This window comes from Zootoca vivipara, chromosome 10 (genome assembly GCF_963506605.1).
Source record: "Zootoca vivipara chromosome 10, rZooViv1.1, whole genome shotgun sequence".
In the NCBI taxonomy this organism is placed as follows: domain Eukaryota; kingdom Metazoa; phylum Chordata; class Lepidosauria; order Squamata; family Lacertidae; genus Zootoca; species Zootoca vivipara.
Genome location: NC_083285.1, coordinates 45,077,788 through 45,092,899, shown reverse-complemented (window position 1 = coordinate 45,092,899; position 15,112 = coordinate 45,077,788). Strand labels below are relative to the sequence as shown.

The 15,112-nt window shown below is 45.2% G+C and overlaps 1 protein-coding gene across 2 annotated transcripts in view; it reads right to left on the bottom strand.

Annotated features, from left to right (window-relative positions):
* Positions 1-2,654: 2,654 nt before the first annotated feature.
* Positions 2,655-15,112, bottom strand: part of IL2RB (interleukin 2 receptor subunit beta) — a 38,410-nt gene continuing 25,952 nt past the window's right edge. For both annotated transcript variants that reach the window (XM_060279862.1, XM_035127075.2), the window contains exons 9-10: positions 11,184-11,268; positions 2,655-9,898 (exon numbers count right to left, since the gene is read on the bottom strand). In XM_060279862.1, the coding sequence (XP_060135845.1) occupies positions 9,101-9,898; positions 11,184-11,268 (883 nt within the window). In that variant the 3' untranslated portion in view covers positions 2,655-9,100. The remainder of the gene's footprint in view (positions 9,899-11,183; positions 11,269-15,112) is intronic.

The following is a 15,112-nucleotide window of genomic DNA, read 5'->3' as shown; positions in this document are numbered from 1 at the left end:
CTTGGCTTTTGTGGTTTCCCTCTTGATCTCCTTTGTAGGTGGCACATAGAGAATGAACGCAGATGATAATCTCACTGTCTGGATAGGTCCATGTGGAGAGAAGTGGTCCTTTACAGGGAGAAGCACTGCCCAGAGCAATTTGGATGACTAGTGAAACAAAAAATGTCATTGATAATAATTTGTGGGCTGGGGGAAGCCTAACCCTAACTGCAGCAACCAGTTGGAATGATTGAGGAAATGACATTATGTTTTAAATAAGTTTAGGTGCTTTGTGGATAGAATAAGATGGATTATGATGATGCACATCAGCAATACCTAGGGTAAAATTTTAAGAATATTCTGTTGTTGAAAATGATTCACAGTCCAGAGGATGCAGTTTGCCATCCCTGGCCTAACTACCGAAAATGAGATTTTACAAAACTTATCCTGGGGAGTAGAAAAAGGAAGATCTAGATTCCCTTGACACCAGACTTGCATGCCAGCCACTGCAAAACTTCATGCTCTTATGGAACGCATTCTTGGGCCTTTGATCATCAAGGAAGAACGAAGGAAATGTGAATCTATCCAGACATTCATAGCTTGTTCATCGCCATGGTATCCAAATGTCTGAATGAGACAAGGACACAGCAGGCCAAAATTAGAAGGAATTGTACCCACCCACCGGAGCTGAATTTGCTTCTCGACAGCCATGTTTCCATGGGAATTCTGTGCGTCACTGGGTACACCACAAGAGAAGGGCACGCTGGCGAAGATGTCAAGGTGTTGCTGAATGGAAATGCCAAACCGCCCCTGCCCATGCTGCAGCTGCACCTGGTCCACAAGATAAACAATAAGATGAGAACATCAGAAGAGCCTTGCTGGATTAGTACAGAAGCCCCTCTAGTCTAGCATCCTGCTCTCACAGTGGCCAACCAGACACCAATGGGAAGCTTGAAAGCAGGACCTGAAAGCAACAGCACTCTCCCATACTTGTGATCCTTGTAAACTGGACCTACTGCCTTCAACCATGGAAACAGAACGTAGACCTTGCGGCTAGTAGCCATTAAAACACCTCCTCTCTGCTATGGCTGGTGAGGCGCTGTGCTCTGTCAACTCCTCTTTGCAGCTTTGCTTATATTACTTGCACGGCGAGGCCCCGCGACCACCCTATTCCCTAAGGTGCAAATAACTAGACAACACACAGCATATTGGGCTTTGGGGATCAAATAAGGCCGCAACTTTATCAGTTACAGATGTAAAAGGTTTGATTATAGGCATTGAGGTAAGTAACAGTGCATGTCACTCCCATCTGCTGGGAGTGTTTCCAGGAGTGAAGACAGCAGAAGGGGGAGGATGCCTTATGACCTACATCAAATCAGGGCGTCCCCCAAGCGGTCCACGTTGGAGGAGTGGTATGGCCCTAGCCCCCATCTAGGCATCAGACAGAAGCCACTCCTTCTGGATCCTTTAAACAGGATACCCTTACCTGTGGAGGCTACAACCTCCCCTCCAACCAAGACTTGGCTTATCCAATGCCTATCCACCAATTAAGGCATTATTGGCTCACCCACCAAACCACTCACGCCTGCAACCAACACTCAGTGCCCTCCACTATATTGCATAGCCAGGTATTATTGCCAGCATCCAAGAGGTGGACCCCATCTTGGTGGAAAAGCACCTCCTGATTAACTGTGATGTCTGGGTGATGAATCACCCGGCCATTGGAACACTCCACCCTGCGACCGATGGCTTGATTGGCCTGCTTCCATGCCTGATTCAAGCTAGCAGGGTTGGGGCTGTTGCTCCAACGTCTCCAAAAGGCCCTGCCAGCCGGGTATTTATCCTTCCCCTGGATGCGATGCCAAGCGATGCGACAGATCAGTTGGCACCACGCCCAGGTGAACGCCCCCCCCCTAGATTCCTGCCTCCATTGGCCAATTTGGCGGCAGGAGTATGATTGGGCCAGTTCACAGAGGAGACACACAAAGCCAGCCAGCCAGCCAGCCACCCGCCCGCAAAGCCACCCACCCGAGGACGGCAAATGGACACTCTGCAAGCACTCATTTCCTTGGGGATTGTGTGTAGTAAACGGCAGTGCTGAAACACCACAGTCCCGAGGTCTTCCATGCCAGACCTTTCGGCTTCCTGGGAAGGAAGGCCAGCTGTAGAAGTTTCTACAGAAATTTCTGCAGAAGTTTCAAGCAGAAGTTTCAGGCTCTGGCATGTTTAGCGGACAAAGCTGGCATTAAGAGTAGATAACTTCAGGCACCTGACTCTACTTCTGTGGGATCCATATAGTGTTGCCTTTTAGCCCACCACCCTGATGCATTGGATACTATTAACCAAGTAGAAGCATAGCTCTTACTTGTAGCAGGAGTTTATGCCTTAAGGGGAATGTAAGCTGAGCAGTTAATATGCATAAAAACTGGTAATTGTGCACATTCACCAGGCCTCATGGAAAATGCATGCATCATCCTCCCATGAAGAGGTAATTGTGCACATTTCCCATATACACAACCTACAATACTCCTTGGGGAATAAGCATGTCTCAGCTGAATTTTGTACATCACCTGGCCATTGTGCATAATCCCTAACCGGCCTTAGGGAATGTGCATATATTTACTGAATTTAATGCAGTATTCAGCCCTTAGGCATAATTTCCAAAGATCCTCTGGCTCACCACCTAGTTTGGTCCCAGGGCCTGAAGCTCCCCTCCCCTGAAGCAAAGTGATGACAAATCTCTCAAACTGTGACTGTTGACACAGCCACTTTTAATTCAGTTCTAAGTGTGGATGGGGGACAAAGTTGCTTCAGTCTGCAATTAAATACAAACTTACCAAACTCACATTTTCTGAAACAATATGCAAATCGGAACCCAGGCTTCCGTTGAAATTCACACGTTTCTGAATTTTGCAATGCAGTTCTTCAGCCAAGTAATGCGTGCAAAAACACCCATCCCAGGGGAGAGTGAGCACAAAAGTGGAACATATTAGTGAAAATACCACAGAAATGCTTTATGTGAGGGGAAATTGCTTTTCAAAAATGTGTACATTAGGAGAGTTGATGAATTTTTATGAGGGTGCGGTTTTTTTAGAAAATTGCAAACTGATGTAGAAATATGGAGAGATGAGAAGCCAAGTGATTCTCTTCACTTAACCCTAGTGCCAAGTCCGTTTCACTTCCATGGCTCCTGAGCAAAGGAATTGTTTAGTGAAGGGGGGCAGTAGCCCACTTTGAGGTTCTTTGAAGAGAGCCAAGAGAGTCAAAATGGATTTCCAGCCAATATGAAAATGCAGACATATCGAAAGCATCATAAAATACTGTGTGGCATGGGAGAGCTGCCCTCTAACCAACCATTCTGAAATTAGCACAATAAATGCAATCTTGTTTGAATAAAGGAATTTTATTTTTTGCTACATTTGCATCCCATTGTTCCTCCGAGGAGCTTAGGATAGCACACATTGATCCCCCCTCCCTCATTTTATCCATGCAACATCTCTGAGAGACTGAATAGCCCAAGATCACAGGCAACTTTACAGCTGAGAGAGAGGTAAGCCCCCTTCAGGGTTATTAAAGAACTCCACTAAGATATCATCAATGGTTCTTTAATCATCTCTAGTGTGCAATTGAACGCCCAGTGCCAGATTTACGTAAAAGCTAAACAAGCTATTGCTTAGGGCCCCACTCTCTTGGCCCCCTCCTAAATTTCACTATTAATATACTTCTTCTTAATTGTATTTCAGTTCAATATTCACTTTGATAAAATACATATTTTGTTATGTGCAAATAGCTTTAGGTACCTACAGTGGTACCTCGGTTTTCAAACACAATTGGTTCCGGAAGTCTGTACTTAACCTGAAGCGTACTTAACCTGAAGCGAACTTTCCCATTGAAAGTAATGGAAAGTGGATTAATCCGTTCCAGACGGTCCGTGGAGTACTTAAACTGAAGCGTACTTAACCTGAAGCGAATTATCCCATTGAAAGTAATGGAAAGTGGATTAATCTGTTCCAGACGGGTCCGCGGAGTACTCAACCTGAAGCGTACTTAACCCGAGGTATGAGTGTAATTGGTTCCGGAAGTCCATACTTAACCTGAAGCAAACTTTCCTATTGAAAGTAATGGAAAGTGGATTAATCCGTTCCAGACGGGTCCGCAGAGTACTTAAACTGAAAATACTCAAACCGAGGCATACTTAAACCGAGGTATGACTGTATTAGGTCCATAAATTACCATATAGCATATATTCAACACAAAAAACAGCAAAATTTGTTGTTGACAAAGAACAGCTGGACATATAAAGGGCCCCATTGCCTTCAGTAGCTTAGGACCTCATCACACCTAAATCCGGCCCTGTGAACTCCCATACCTGCAAGCAAGCAAGCAAGCAAGCAAGCAAGCAAACAAGCAAACAAGCAAACAAGCAAACCTGTACACAGCGTGTGCTTGTTATCAGATCAGTACCATCAACAATTAAATGTGTTGACACACACTTCCTGTTTTTAGAACAAAGAGCATAGGAAACAACTGAGGTTAGCCTCACACTGTGGCAAGCACAATATTAACAGGCGAACCACCCACCAATGCATGGCTGCAAAGGTGGCAGCACAGAGATGCGTTGGTATTTCGTGGTTTCCTGTTGTATAACCAGGACAAACTCTTCAGTGCTGTATTTTCCCCATCATAAGATTCACCCCAATAAATTTCCCCTCACCTGACAAATTTTACGTAACAGGTGTTTAATATAACTATGTAGACGTTTCAGCTTTCCTATATGATGGACAGAATTAAAAGATATATAATGTAAGAAAAATATGAGAGGTTTTATTTTTGATTACTTGCAATGAGGAAGATGTTATATATTGAAAGGGAATCGATATTAAAATGCTTGGAAGTTGATTTTTATTCTTTTATTTCTTTTCTAATCTCTTCTTTTCTTATTTTTCTTTCTTATTCTTTTCCCCCTTTCCTTTCCTTTCCCCCCTTTTCTCCTTATGATTTGATTTGATATGATTTGATATGATTTGTTATAACTTGCTTTTTGTATGTATTTGTTTGTTTGTTATGATTTGTTATAATTTGCTTTTGGTATGTGTTTGTTTGTTATGATTTGCTGATGTTTTAATTAGAATTAAAGTTTTTTTTTTTTTAAAGATATATGAGCAGGGTGTGTGTGTGCGATTGGCATGCATATTGCATTACAGAGGACAAGAGGACAAGTAAGTTTTTGCCCCAAGGAGCTTACGAACTAAAATCCTAACTTCAACACATTTGTATAAGCACATTTATTTCTGTTTTTAAATGGAAAAATAACATTATAGAATACTGGAGAGGTTCCTTAAATGCTCATTCATCCATAGATATTTCTGGAAAATGTTCATTTTCTGATATTTCTTGATTTTTGTCACAAGTGAAGAAAGAGATGCTGAAGAAGAAAAAAAGAATACATTGTGATCACTGAAAATGGCCATCACAGCAGCCACGCAATAATTCTTTTGCCATCTACGATTCCACTGCATCATGGTAAAAGTAGTATCTCTGTGCTGCATCATGGTGATGGTAGTATGTGTTCCTCAAAGCAGGGAGAAAGCATATCAAATGTTAATTGAATATTTAATGCTTTGAAGTAAATAATTTGGTTTTGGTTTCAGGCACAGGTGCAGATCTGTATCTATTTATGTGAGATGATTCACCCATCATCTCTGTTAATTATGTGATTATTTCCTCGAGCAAGGGAAACAATGGAATGGGCTATATCAATTAAGATGATTTTTCACTGGTACAGGCTATGAGCTGCTCTGCTCTGTAATAATCTTAGCATAATCAAATGAAAGACGGATATTTTGTCCTGTAAGACAGAGCAACATCACTAGAATATTCCATTTGGAATGGGAAATTAGATGGGCTTTTGCTGTGAAAACATTTCCTGTATTCAAACATGGAAGAACATGCACACAGGGTCCCATTGTAAGTGTATTTAGAATAGTCTCTAGTCTGCTTTTCTTCTGCAAAAGGAACTCAAAGTAACTAAGAGCGTAACCATCAAAATAATCAACACCATACATCAAAAACACTATAATGAAGAGAGACAAAAACAGAAGTAAGATTTACAGGCTGTTAAGAAACTACAAGAAACTACACTTCATCGACAGTAAAAATAAAAGTGACTAAATGCATTTGTTTCCATTACAGTGTCATGTTCTTAATTTGAATCATCAACCTTTGAATCACTTTAACTGTAGTCGTTTGACTCATTCAGCTTCGTGCCTGGACCCAAAGGTCAAGAGGAAGAGACTGAAACTCAGTGGTAGAGCCTTGCATGCAAAACAGACCAAAGGAAAGACCCCCTGTGGAACATGCTGGAGAGCCACTGCCAGTCATAGTGAGCAATGTGGGGCTACATGGACTAAGCGTCTGATCTGATATGGCAGCTTCCTCTGTTGGGGGGGAAGTGCCATTTGAAGTCAAATGGGCCTTACCTCAGAGCAAGCAAGTCGATCTCAGGACGCAAGGGAGAAACGTGCTAAGAGGAAGGCGCGCTTGGCAAATCCACACCGTGATCAACTCCCGCCCGGAAACCAATGTCCCCACTGTGGAAGGACGTGTGGATCCAGAATTGGCCTCCACAGTCACTTACGGACTCATTGTTAAAACCATGTTTATGGAAGACAATCTTACTCGGATACGATTGATTAGAGCCAGCTCTGCTCTGCAGTGCAGTCCTGTGCATATTTACTCAAAAGTAAATCCTACTGTATTCAATAGAGTTTATTCCTTAGTAAGTGGATTTAGAAATGCAGCCTCAGTCAGGTAATTCTCTGGTGTTCCAACCAACAAACTGAAATCACAGGGACAAATAGGGACACAGGGACAAATAGAAGAAGATGCCTTCACCCTGGTATGTTTTTTGTGGCTTGGGCCGGTTCACGGTCCCGCAGACGCCACGGTGCATGCATGCACAAACGCTATTTCCAGCACTCCTTCCGGTGTGTAAAGTGGTGTAAGAAGGCTTTAAAGGTAGGGTATCAGTGTGACCTCTGACACAATATAGTCCAGACACCCTTCAGGCAAATCAGAGTGAATGTTCATTCAATAGCCAACGCTGGCCAATCTCCCTTCAAACAAATCAGGATTGTTCAATAAACAGGTCATCTGGAAGTACCCATAGTAAAAAAAAAGTCCCTTCCTACCTTTTCAGCCATATTTTGATTTTTAGAATGCATCTCCATAGGCTTAACAAAACTTTTAATCTATGGAATTTCCGCCTCACATTTGTAGCCCATAGTGCTGTCTTGTAGCAGCCTCCAAGTATACAACTAAAAGTACAAGCTCCAAGCTATACAACTAAAAGTACACACACACACACACACACACACACACACACACACCAACTAGATTCAGAGCAAGAAGCTACCGGATCCACATTCTGTAGATGATCAAGAAGATTCTGGACCTTCATTTGCCTCTAAATCCTAAAGGGATTTTTTTTTTAAAAGGAAGCAGTGGATAGAGACAAAGGAACATTAATTTTTCACACGGTCCTGGTAGCACAACCGCGATATGCTGACTGTTGCAAAAGATGCCCTACATCTAAGAAAATGGCTCATTAAATTTTGGGATCTTGTTACAATGAACAATAATGGCATATTCACATGCAACAAGGGAAAATTTAAAATCAACAATTGGGGTGAAAGTGGGATTCTTTCAAAGCTGTTGTATTCAAAAGGTAAACAAGTTATTGCTAGAAGTAAGCCGTTTCCCTTTGCTGTAACAAAGCTTAGATTGCAGAAAGAAGGTAACCTTGACCCACCCCAATTAATGAAACATTGAAAGCTATTTAAAACAACCAGCCAAGATACAAATACTGTAATGGGTTTTATCCATTGCTAGTCCTACTCAGAGAAGATCCACTTAATGCACATGGCAAACTTAGGTTCATTCATTTCAGTGGGTCTATTCAGATACAACTCAATACTCTTAGCTAAAATGCTGCAATGACTTCAGTAAACTATGCTCATCCATTTCTAACATACAGAATTACAGTGGGTTTTTTAGACCAGCAGAAGGTAATGAACTTCATATCTTCAATGCATCAGATTCTTTTGTAGTAGCAATAAGGTATAAAACCATATAATAAAAAGCACCAGAAAATTTTCAGTTACATCCCTGAGCAACAATTTACTGTGCACGTGCTGTTCCATGGAGCTTCATAGACTTATAGGATTCTTTTAGACCTGTAGACAACAATTCACTTCCTTGTACCTTGGTTCCCAAACTGCTTGGTTTCCCAACAAATCGGCTCCTGAACGCCACAAACCCAGAAGTAAGTGTTCCGGTTTGCAGACATCTTTTGGAAGCTGAATGTCTGTTTTGACTGTTGGCATTGTTTCTGGGGCCAATCAGCCAATCAGAAGCCACACCTTGGTTTGCAAATGTTTTGGAAATCAAAGAGACTTCCATATTGGATTGAGTTTGAGAACCAAGGTACTACTGTACCGAGTTGGGATCTTTGCTTCCTAATGGGCACAAGAATGGCATTGTCCATGTTATCCACAGTAGGGTGTACCATGTGGAGAAAGCAGAAGTTTTTGTGGGAAAGACATGCCTCTGTGGCATATCACACACTCCCAAAATTCAAGAATTTATTCAAGAAAATGGATTAACAGATGACAGTGGGCTCCACTTATAAGTTTCTGGGTAACCACTTTCAAGATAAAATGCAGCCATATGCTTCCCACCCTGTGTCATAAATCTGGTTCCTATTACCATTTTCATTAGTTACTAGGGGCTGTTCCCCTGCCCTCTTTGCTCACCACCCCCTTACAACTCACCAACACCTCCACCCTTACTGCTAGCCCCCCTAAACCCCCCTTACAGCACCTCAAAACCCTCTCCTTATACTGCAGTAGCATCCAGTGAAGCGGTAAGGGTGGGGCTCTGTTGCTCTCCTGGCTTCCCAGCACTACAGGGTGGGGGTCACTATTGCGTATTGAGAGGGGGAGAGGAGATCTAAAATATAAGTCCCATTGCCTGTTAAAAGCCTTATGTTCCCTTTCCATTTCTTTGATGACGTTTAACTGATGGTGTTGTTGCTTTCTTGCTTTCAGGGACGGTTCAGAATTCAGACCGAGTGATGGCCATAATGGCCCTGAAGATCCCTCAGGGTCAGGTAGGCCTCCGAAGAACTCAGCACCTGGCTGGAAGATGCGGCTCTGCAGAGATCATTGGCTTGGCCTGAGTTCTGAATCATAGACTGGGGAAATGCAGGCCTATTGTCTTCCACAGAGCCTGTAGAAAGCTCTACCCTTCCAATTGCTTCTGTTCCATCAGTATTGCTGCCAGACGGCTCCCAGACACATGAAAAGTCCATGGAATACTTTCCCGGAGACTTGTGGGGGTGAGCAATGGCCTCACTCGCTTCTTTGTTCTCATCCTGTTTCACTTCTGATGTCACTGGGGAGCTCTCCACTGATGGAAGAGTCCTTGGACAACCTCCAACCTTCTGGTTTGGGACCTTTGCTTCTTGCAGAAAGGACTCGCTTTCCTGGTCTGCCATGATGCTGTAGGCAGGTGGCGGTGACCGGTTGTCCCATGTTTCATGGAGCACTTTGTAGGAGTTAGGGTCGCTGTCCTCACTGCCACTGATCTCTTGAGTAAGAGGGTCGTAGGTGAAATACACCTTGCAGGGCTCAATCTCGAGGGAATCATCGGTGTGGAAGAAAAAATAGCCCCGGTTGGTAAAGCAGCTGGATGAAGAATGTCCACTAGTCTCTGGTGCGTCCGTATTAGTAGGATGTTCCTTGGGAAGGAGGAGGGAAGGCTCTTGATTGCCTTTCTGCATCACCTCAAGCACAGAAACATCTGGAACTGCTGCAGCCAGGTAGAAGGAAGACATGGGTGCTGGCGAGGACAGCCATTTCTGTTGGTTTTAGTGGGGAAGCACAAAAAGAAAATAAAGGGTAACGTTCAAACAGCTGCGATGTCACCATCAAAGAAATAAGCAGAAGTTGAGAAGTGTTCCATTCACGTAGTTCAATAAATTGAACTCATACAGAATAAAAAGGTAAAGGGACCCCTGACCATTAGGTCCAGTCATGTCTGACTCTGGGGTTGCGGCGCTTATCTCACTCTATTGGCCAAGGGAGCTGGCGTACAGCTTCCAGGTCATGTGGCCAGCATGACAAAGCCGCTTCTGGAGAACCAGAGCAGTGCACGGAAACGCCGTTTACCTTCCTGCCGGAGTGGTACCTATTTATCTACTTGCACTTTGACATGCTTTCGAACTGCTGGTGGGCAGGAGCTGGGACTGATCTATGGGAGCTCACCCCGTCGCGGGAATTCGAACCGCCGACCTTCTGATCGGCAAGCCCTAGGTTCTGTGGCTTAACCCACAGCACCACCCGTGTCCCATACAGAATAGCTTCCCTTGATCTTTAATCCAGGGCTGGGGAACTGGATCCAGTTGGCAGGACCCACTTTGACAGGTGAGCTGTCTCTTTTTGTATAACACCCTGATTTCTAAATGATGCAGGGTGGTTTAAAAATAAGTCAACAAATAAATGATAGCAATGGCTTCGGTCATGCTACTTAAAATAAGGGCTAAAACTGGAAGGGAAGAAATGTGTTTCAGTTTGCATTTTCATATGACTCTACCAAATTTGCACTTCCTTGAAACAACATGTGGGCTTAAAAGCAGCTCCCTCCTTCAACATTCACACTTCTCTGAATTTTGAGATGCAAATAATGTGTACAAAAATGCATTATATTAAGGGAAATTGTACATAAACGTCAGTATATCAGGAGAAATGCCCACTATTATTATTTTTTGCGATGACTATTTTTTTCAATAGCACCAATGTGGGAATGTGGCAAACTCAACATAAGACTGGAAAAATATGAAACTGAGAAAACATTGAAAATGACAGATTAATCCCTACCACAGATGTGCAATATTTGTGTGGATTATGACTTGTCTAAATTTACCAATAGCAACAGACAAAAACCAGATTGAATACAAATACTACAACAGGAGGGGCTGAGAGTCTTTGCGGTGCCACACAAAGAAACATGCGAAGTGAAATGTTGCAAGCTGTAAGGTTGGATAAATGAGAAGCTTAAGATAAGCAAAAACTATCCATCCCGAATTATAGGCAGCAGTCTTGTCCTCCATCTCCTTACCCCCTCAACCTCAAAGTCCTCCTTACCTGGATATCTCCTCCATGGAGAGCAGTGAGAGATGGGAAGAACTCAGCAGGGTCTGGCAGATGGATCTTCAGCAGCTTCCTTAAGCTAAAGCAAACAGAGCTTAGGGTGAGAAGGCTGCAAAGGGAATATGGGTTTGGACAACAGTACAATAAGCATAGCCAGGAATGGAGGAGGGTGGTGGACTAGTCGTGTGAATGTTCGGCAGCTCTTTAACCAGGCCTCTGGTTGATGGACATCTGATGCCCTTTTAAACGTCTTGTGGAAGGGGGGATTATTAGGTTGTCTAATACAGGTATAGGACGGTATACAAATTTAACAATTAAATAATAAAATTTGTTTGATTGTAAAAATGCAAAAAGGGTATTAACAGCAACATAAAGCCTCTGCCTAATAGGTAAAAGAAAGGTAAAATACCTCTGGACAGTTAAGTCCAGTCAAAGGCAACTGTAGGGTGTGGTGCTCATCTCGTTTTCAGGCCGAGGGAGCCGCCGTTTGTCCGTAGACAGCTTTCTGGGTTGTTTTGCATTTTTACAATCAAACAAATTTTATTATTTAATTGTTAAATTTGTATACCACCCTATACCTGTAGATCTCATGGCGGTTCACAACATAAAATTACAATATAAAACGCCCACTAATAAAAATAAGAACAAAGACAGCCTAATAATCCCCCCTTCCACCAGACATTTAAAAGGGCATCACGACTAGTCCACCTAGCTAGGTGGGGTTGTAAGGACATGAGCGTAAGCCCCAGGATTCCTTTAACGGAATACTTCTATGTGGAGCAACAAAGGTGGGGGGGTAGACATCTGGATGCCACACCCCTCTTCCAACCGATTCACCAACCAAAAGCCTAACCGCCAACCTAATGAGTTGTGACAATTTGCTAAGCAGTAGGCGAAAACCAAGAGGCAAAGTGTAGAATAGTGGGTAAGAAGGATGAAGACACAGCTCTTAAAACAACCAGCTCTTTATTCTAGCTCTCAGTCAAGACTGAACAGCAGCTTAGCCGACTGGCTTATATAGTACTCAGTAACTTGCAACAGCAACAAACTTCCCCTAGCTACCCAATCTGTGAACAGCACTCTCAATCCTTCATTTGCATGTTGTGGACCTGAGTGAGAACTGCAGCCACAGTGGGCAGGGTAAGAACTGCAGCCACGTTGGCCAGAAGGAGTACTGCAGTTAACTTTATACATAACACCCATTGTGGACCTGAGTGAGAACTGCAGCCACAGTGGGCAGGGTAAGAACTGCAGCCACGTTGGCCAGAAGGAGTACTGCAGTTAACTTAATACATAACACCCCTTCCTACCCGGATGAGGTGTTAGGCCCCCCCAATTTGTGAAGGTTACATTAGACACTGTAAGCGTATGGTTGCTAATTTCATGTACAATCTTAGTTGCTTCACCAAGACACTTAACAACATATGTTTAAACTAATTACAAGTTCCATACACTGATTCATTAGGCAACATAATCCTTAAGATAGGCCGGATGACTACGAGCTCGATTAGACCGCCGAGGTATTATTGGAGAGGCAGCTGGGCTACCTGAGCCTGGGAAACTGCCTGCCCCAGGAGCCGCAGGTGAATGATTCGAGTCTGAGGCTTCCGCGTTAGCTATTTCAGTGGCAGCTTCAGGCTGTGGTTGTACAGGAGGCTCCGTCGGGGGTGCTGGTGAAGGTTGTCTATGTGCTGGATATTCTTCCTCAGCGGTGCTTGGTGGCTGACCAGCCTCTGCCGGGGCCGGCGGAGGCACTGTTCCAGTGTCCCAATTCCCTGCCCGGCGGCGCAGCTGGTCAATGTTCCGGCGCCATAACCGGCCGCAGTCCAAAGCCACCTGATATGATTTTGGACCTGTAACCCCAACCACCACAGCAGGCAACCAGGGAATCTCTCCAGCATAGTTCCTTGCAAACACCTTGTCCCCTGGCACAAAAGACCGTGGCAAGTTACCACAGCCTGGGGGGATCTTCCACAGCAAAATCTGGGTGCAGCCGGTCAAAAGAACGCAGGCGGCGGCCCATCAAAAGTTCGGCCGGACTCCGCCCTGTCGTTGTACATGGGGTTATGTGCTGGACAAACAAGTACTCGTCTACCCGTTCATGCCAGTTCCCATGGTCCATGCGTGCCAGTGCCTCCTTAGCCGAGCGAACCATTCTTTCCGCCTGGCCATTGCTGGATGGATGGAAAGGTGCCGTCAGAGCATGGCGGATGCCCCTGCCCAGGAGGTAGCGCTCGAATGCGCTCGATGTGAACTGTGCCCCGTTGTCCGATACAAGTACATCAGGCAACCCATGGGTGGCGAAAAGCCTCTGTAGCACACGTATAACGGCTTCTGAGGTGGTTGAGGACATCAGAACCACTTCCAGACATTTAGAGTATGCGTCCACTACCACCATAAAATTGCGGCCGTGGAATGGCCCTGCTAGGTCAACGTGCACCCTCGACCAGGGTGCCTTGGGGGTCTCCCAGGAGTTTCCGCGGTGCACCGGTGGATCCGGCCTTGATTCTTGACAGGCCTGGCATGATTCGACCCAGGATTCGATGGCTTTGTCCATGTTTGGCCACCATACAAATCTGCGCGCCAACGCCTTCATGCGCACAATTCCGGGGTGGCCGATGTGGAGCGCCTGAAGGACGCGTTGACGAAGCTTGAGTGGAATGATGACTCGGTCTCCCCACAGGAGACAGCCGCGGTGAGCCGATAATTCGTGCTGCCGCTGTGCGAAAGGTTGAAACTCTGGGTCAATTGGCCCTTTCGGCCATCTCCTCCACACCCAGTTGAGCACGCGGGCGATGGTGCGATCCTTGGAGGAATGGCAGGCGATGTCAGATGCCGACAGTGGAGTTTCAGGCAGTTCCTCGATCAGAAGTACCTCCGACCAGGGCGCTGGATCTTCGACCAGTGCTGGCAATGGGCAGCAGCTAAGGGCAGCAGCATGCCCTAACCCCTTACCAGGTCGGTGCAGGAGTCGGTATTTATAAGCTGCGAGAAATACTGTCCAGCGCGTCATTCGTGGCGACAATATCTGTGGAGTTGGGCGGTCCCCAGCCAGGATACCCAGAAGAGGCTTGTGATCCGTGATGAGGTCAAAGTCTCTGCCATAAAGGTATTCGTGGAAACGTTTGATACCTGCCACAAGCACCAGTGCCTCCTTATCAAGCTGGCTATAGTTTCTCTCTGCAGACGACAAGGTTCATGAGAAGTAAGCGATAGGGGCCTCCCGGCCATCAGGGAAGCTATGGCTTAGAACAGCCCCAACACCAAAAGGTGATGCGTCACAAGCCAGGATAAGAGGACGCTCCTCATTGTACTGCACAAGGACAGAGTCCGATGTTAACAGAGTTTTCACAGCAGCAAATGCTGCAGCCTCCTGGCGGCCCCACCTCCATGATGCTTTTTTGTCCAAAAGTCGATGGAGAGGCTCAGCGACAGTCGCCTTATGTGGCAGGAACATGTTGTAAAAGTTCAAAAGGCCTAGGAAAGCCTGAAGGTCCTTTTTGTTCTTTGGTACGGGAGCCTGCTGGATGGCCTTGACTTTCGTTGTTGTGGGGTGGATGCCGGAGCTGTCAACCAGGTACCGCAGGAACTCGACCTGAGGTACAGCGATCTGGCCTTTCTCTCATTTTACCTTGAGGCCTGCTTCCTGGAACCTGGTCAGGACAGCACTAAGACGATCAAAAAGCTGTTGCGTTGTCTCTGCAGAGACGAGCACATCGTCGAAATAGGGAACGACGCCAGGCAGACCCTGTAGGAGCCACTCCATCAAACTCTGGAAAATTCCTGGTGCTATGCTGACTCCGAACTGCAACCGATGACAACGGAAAGCCCCACGGTGTGTGACGATTGTCTGTGCCTCAGCCGTGGCATCGCCCACTGGCAGTTGTTGGTATGCTTGAGCCAGGTCGAGTTTCGCAAAAACC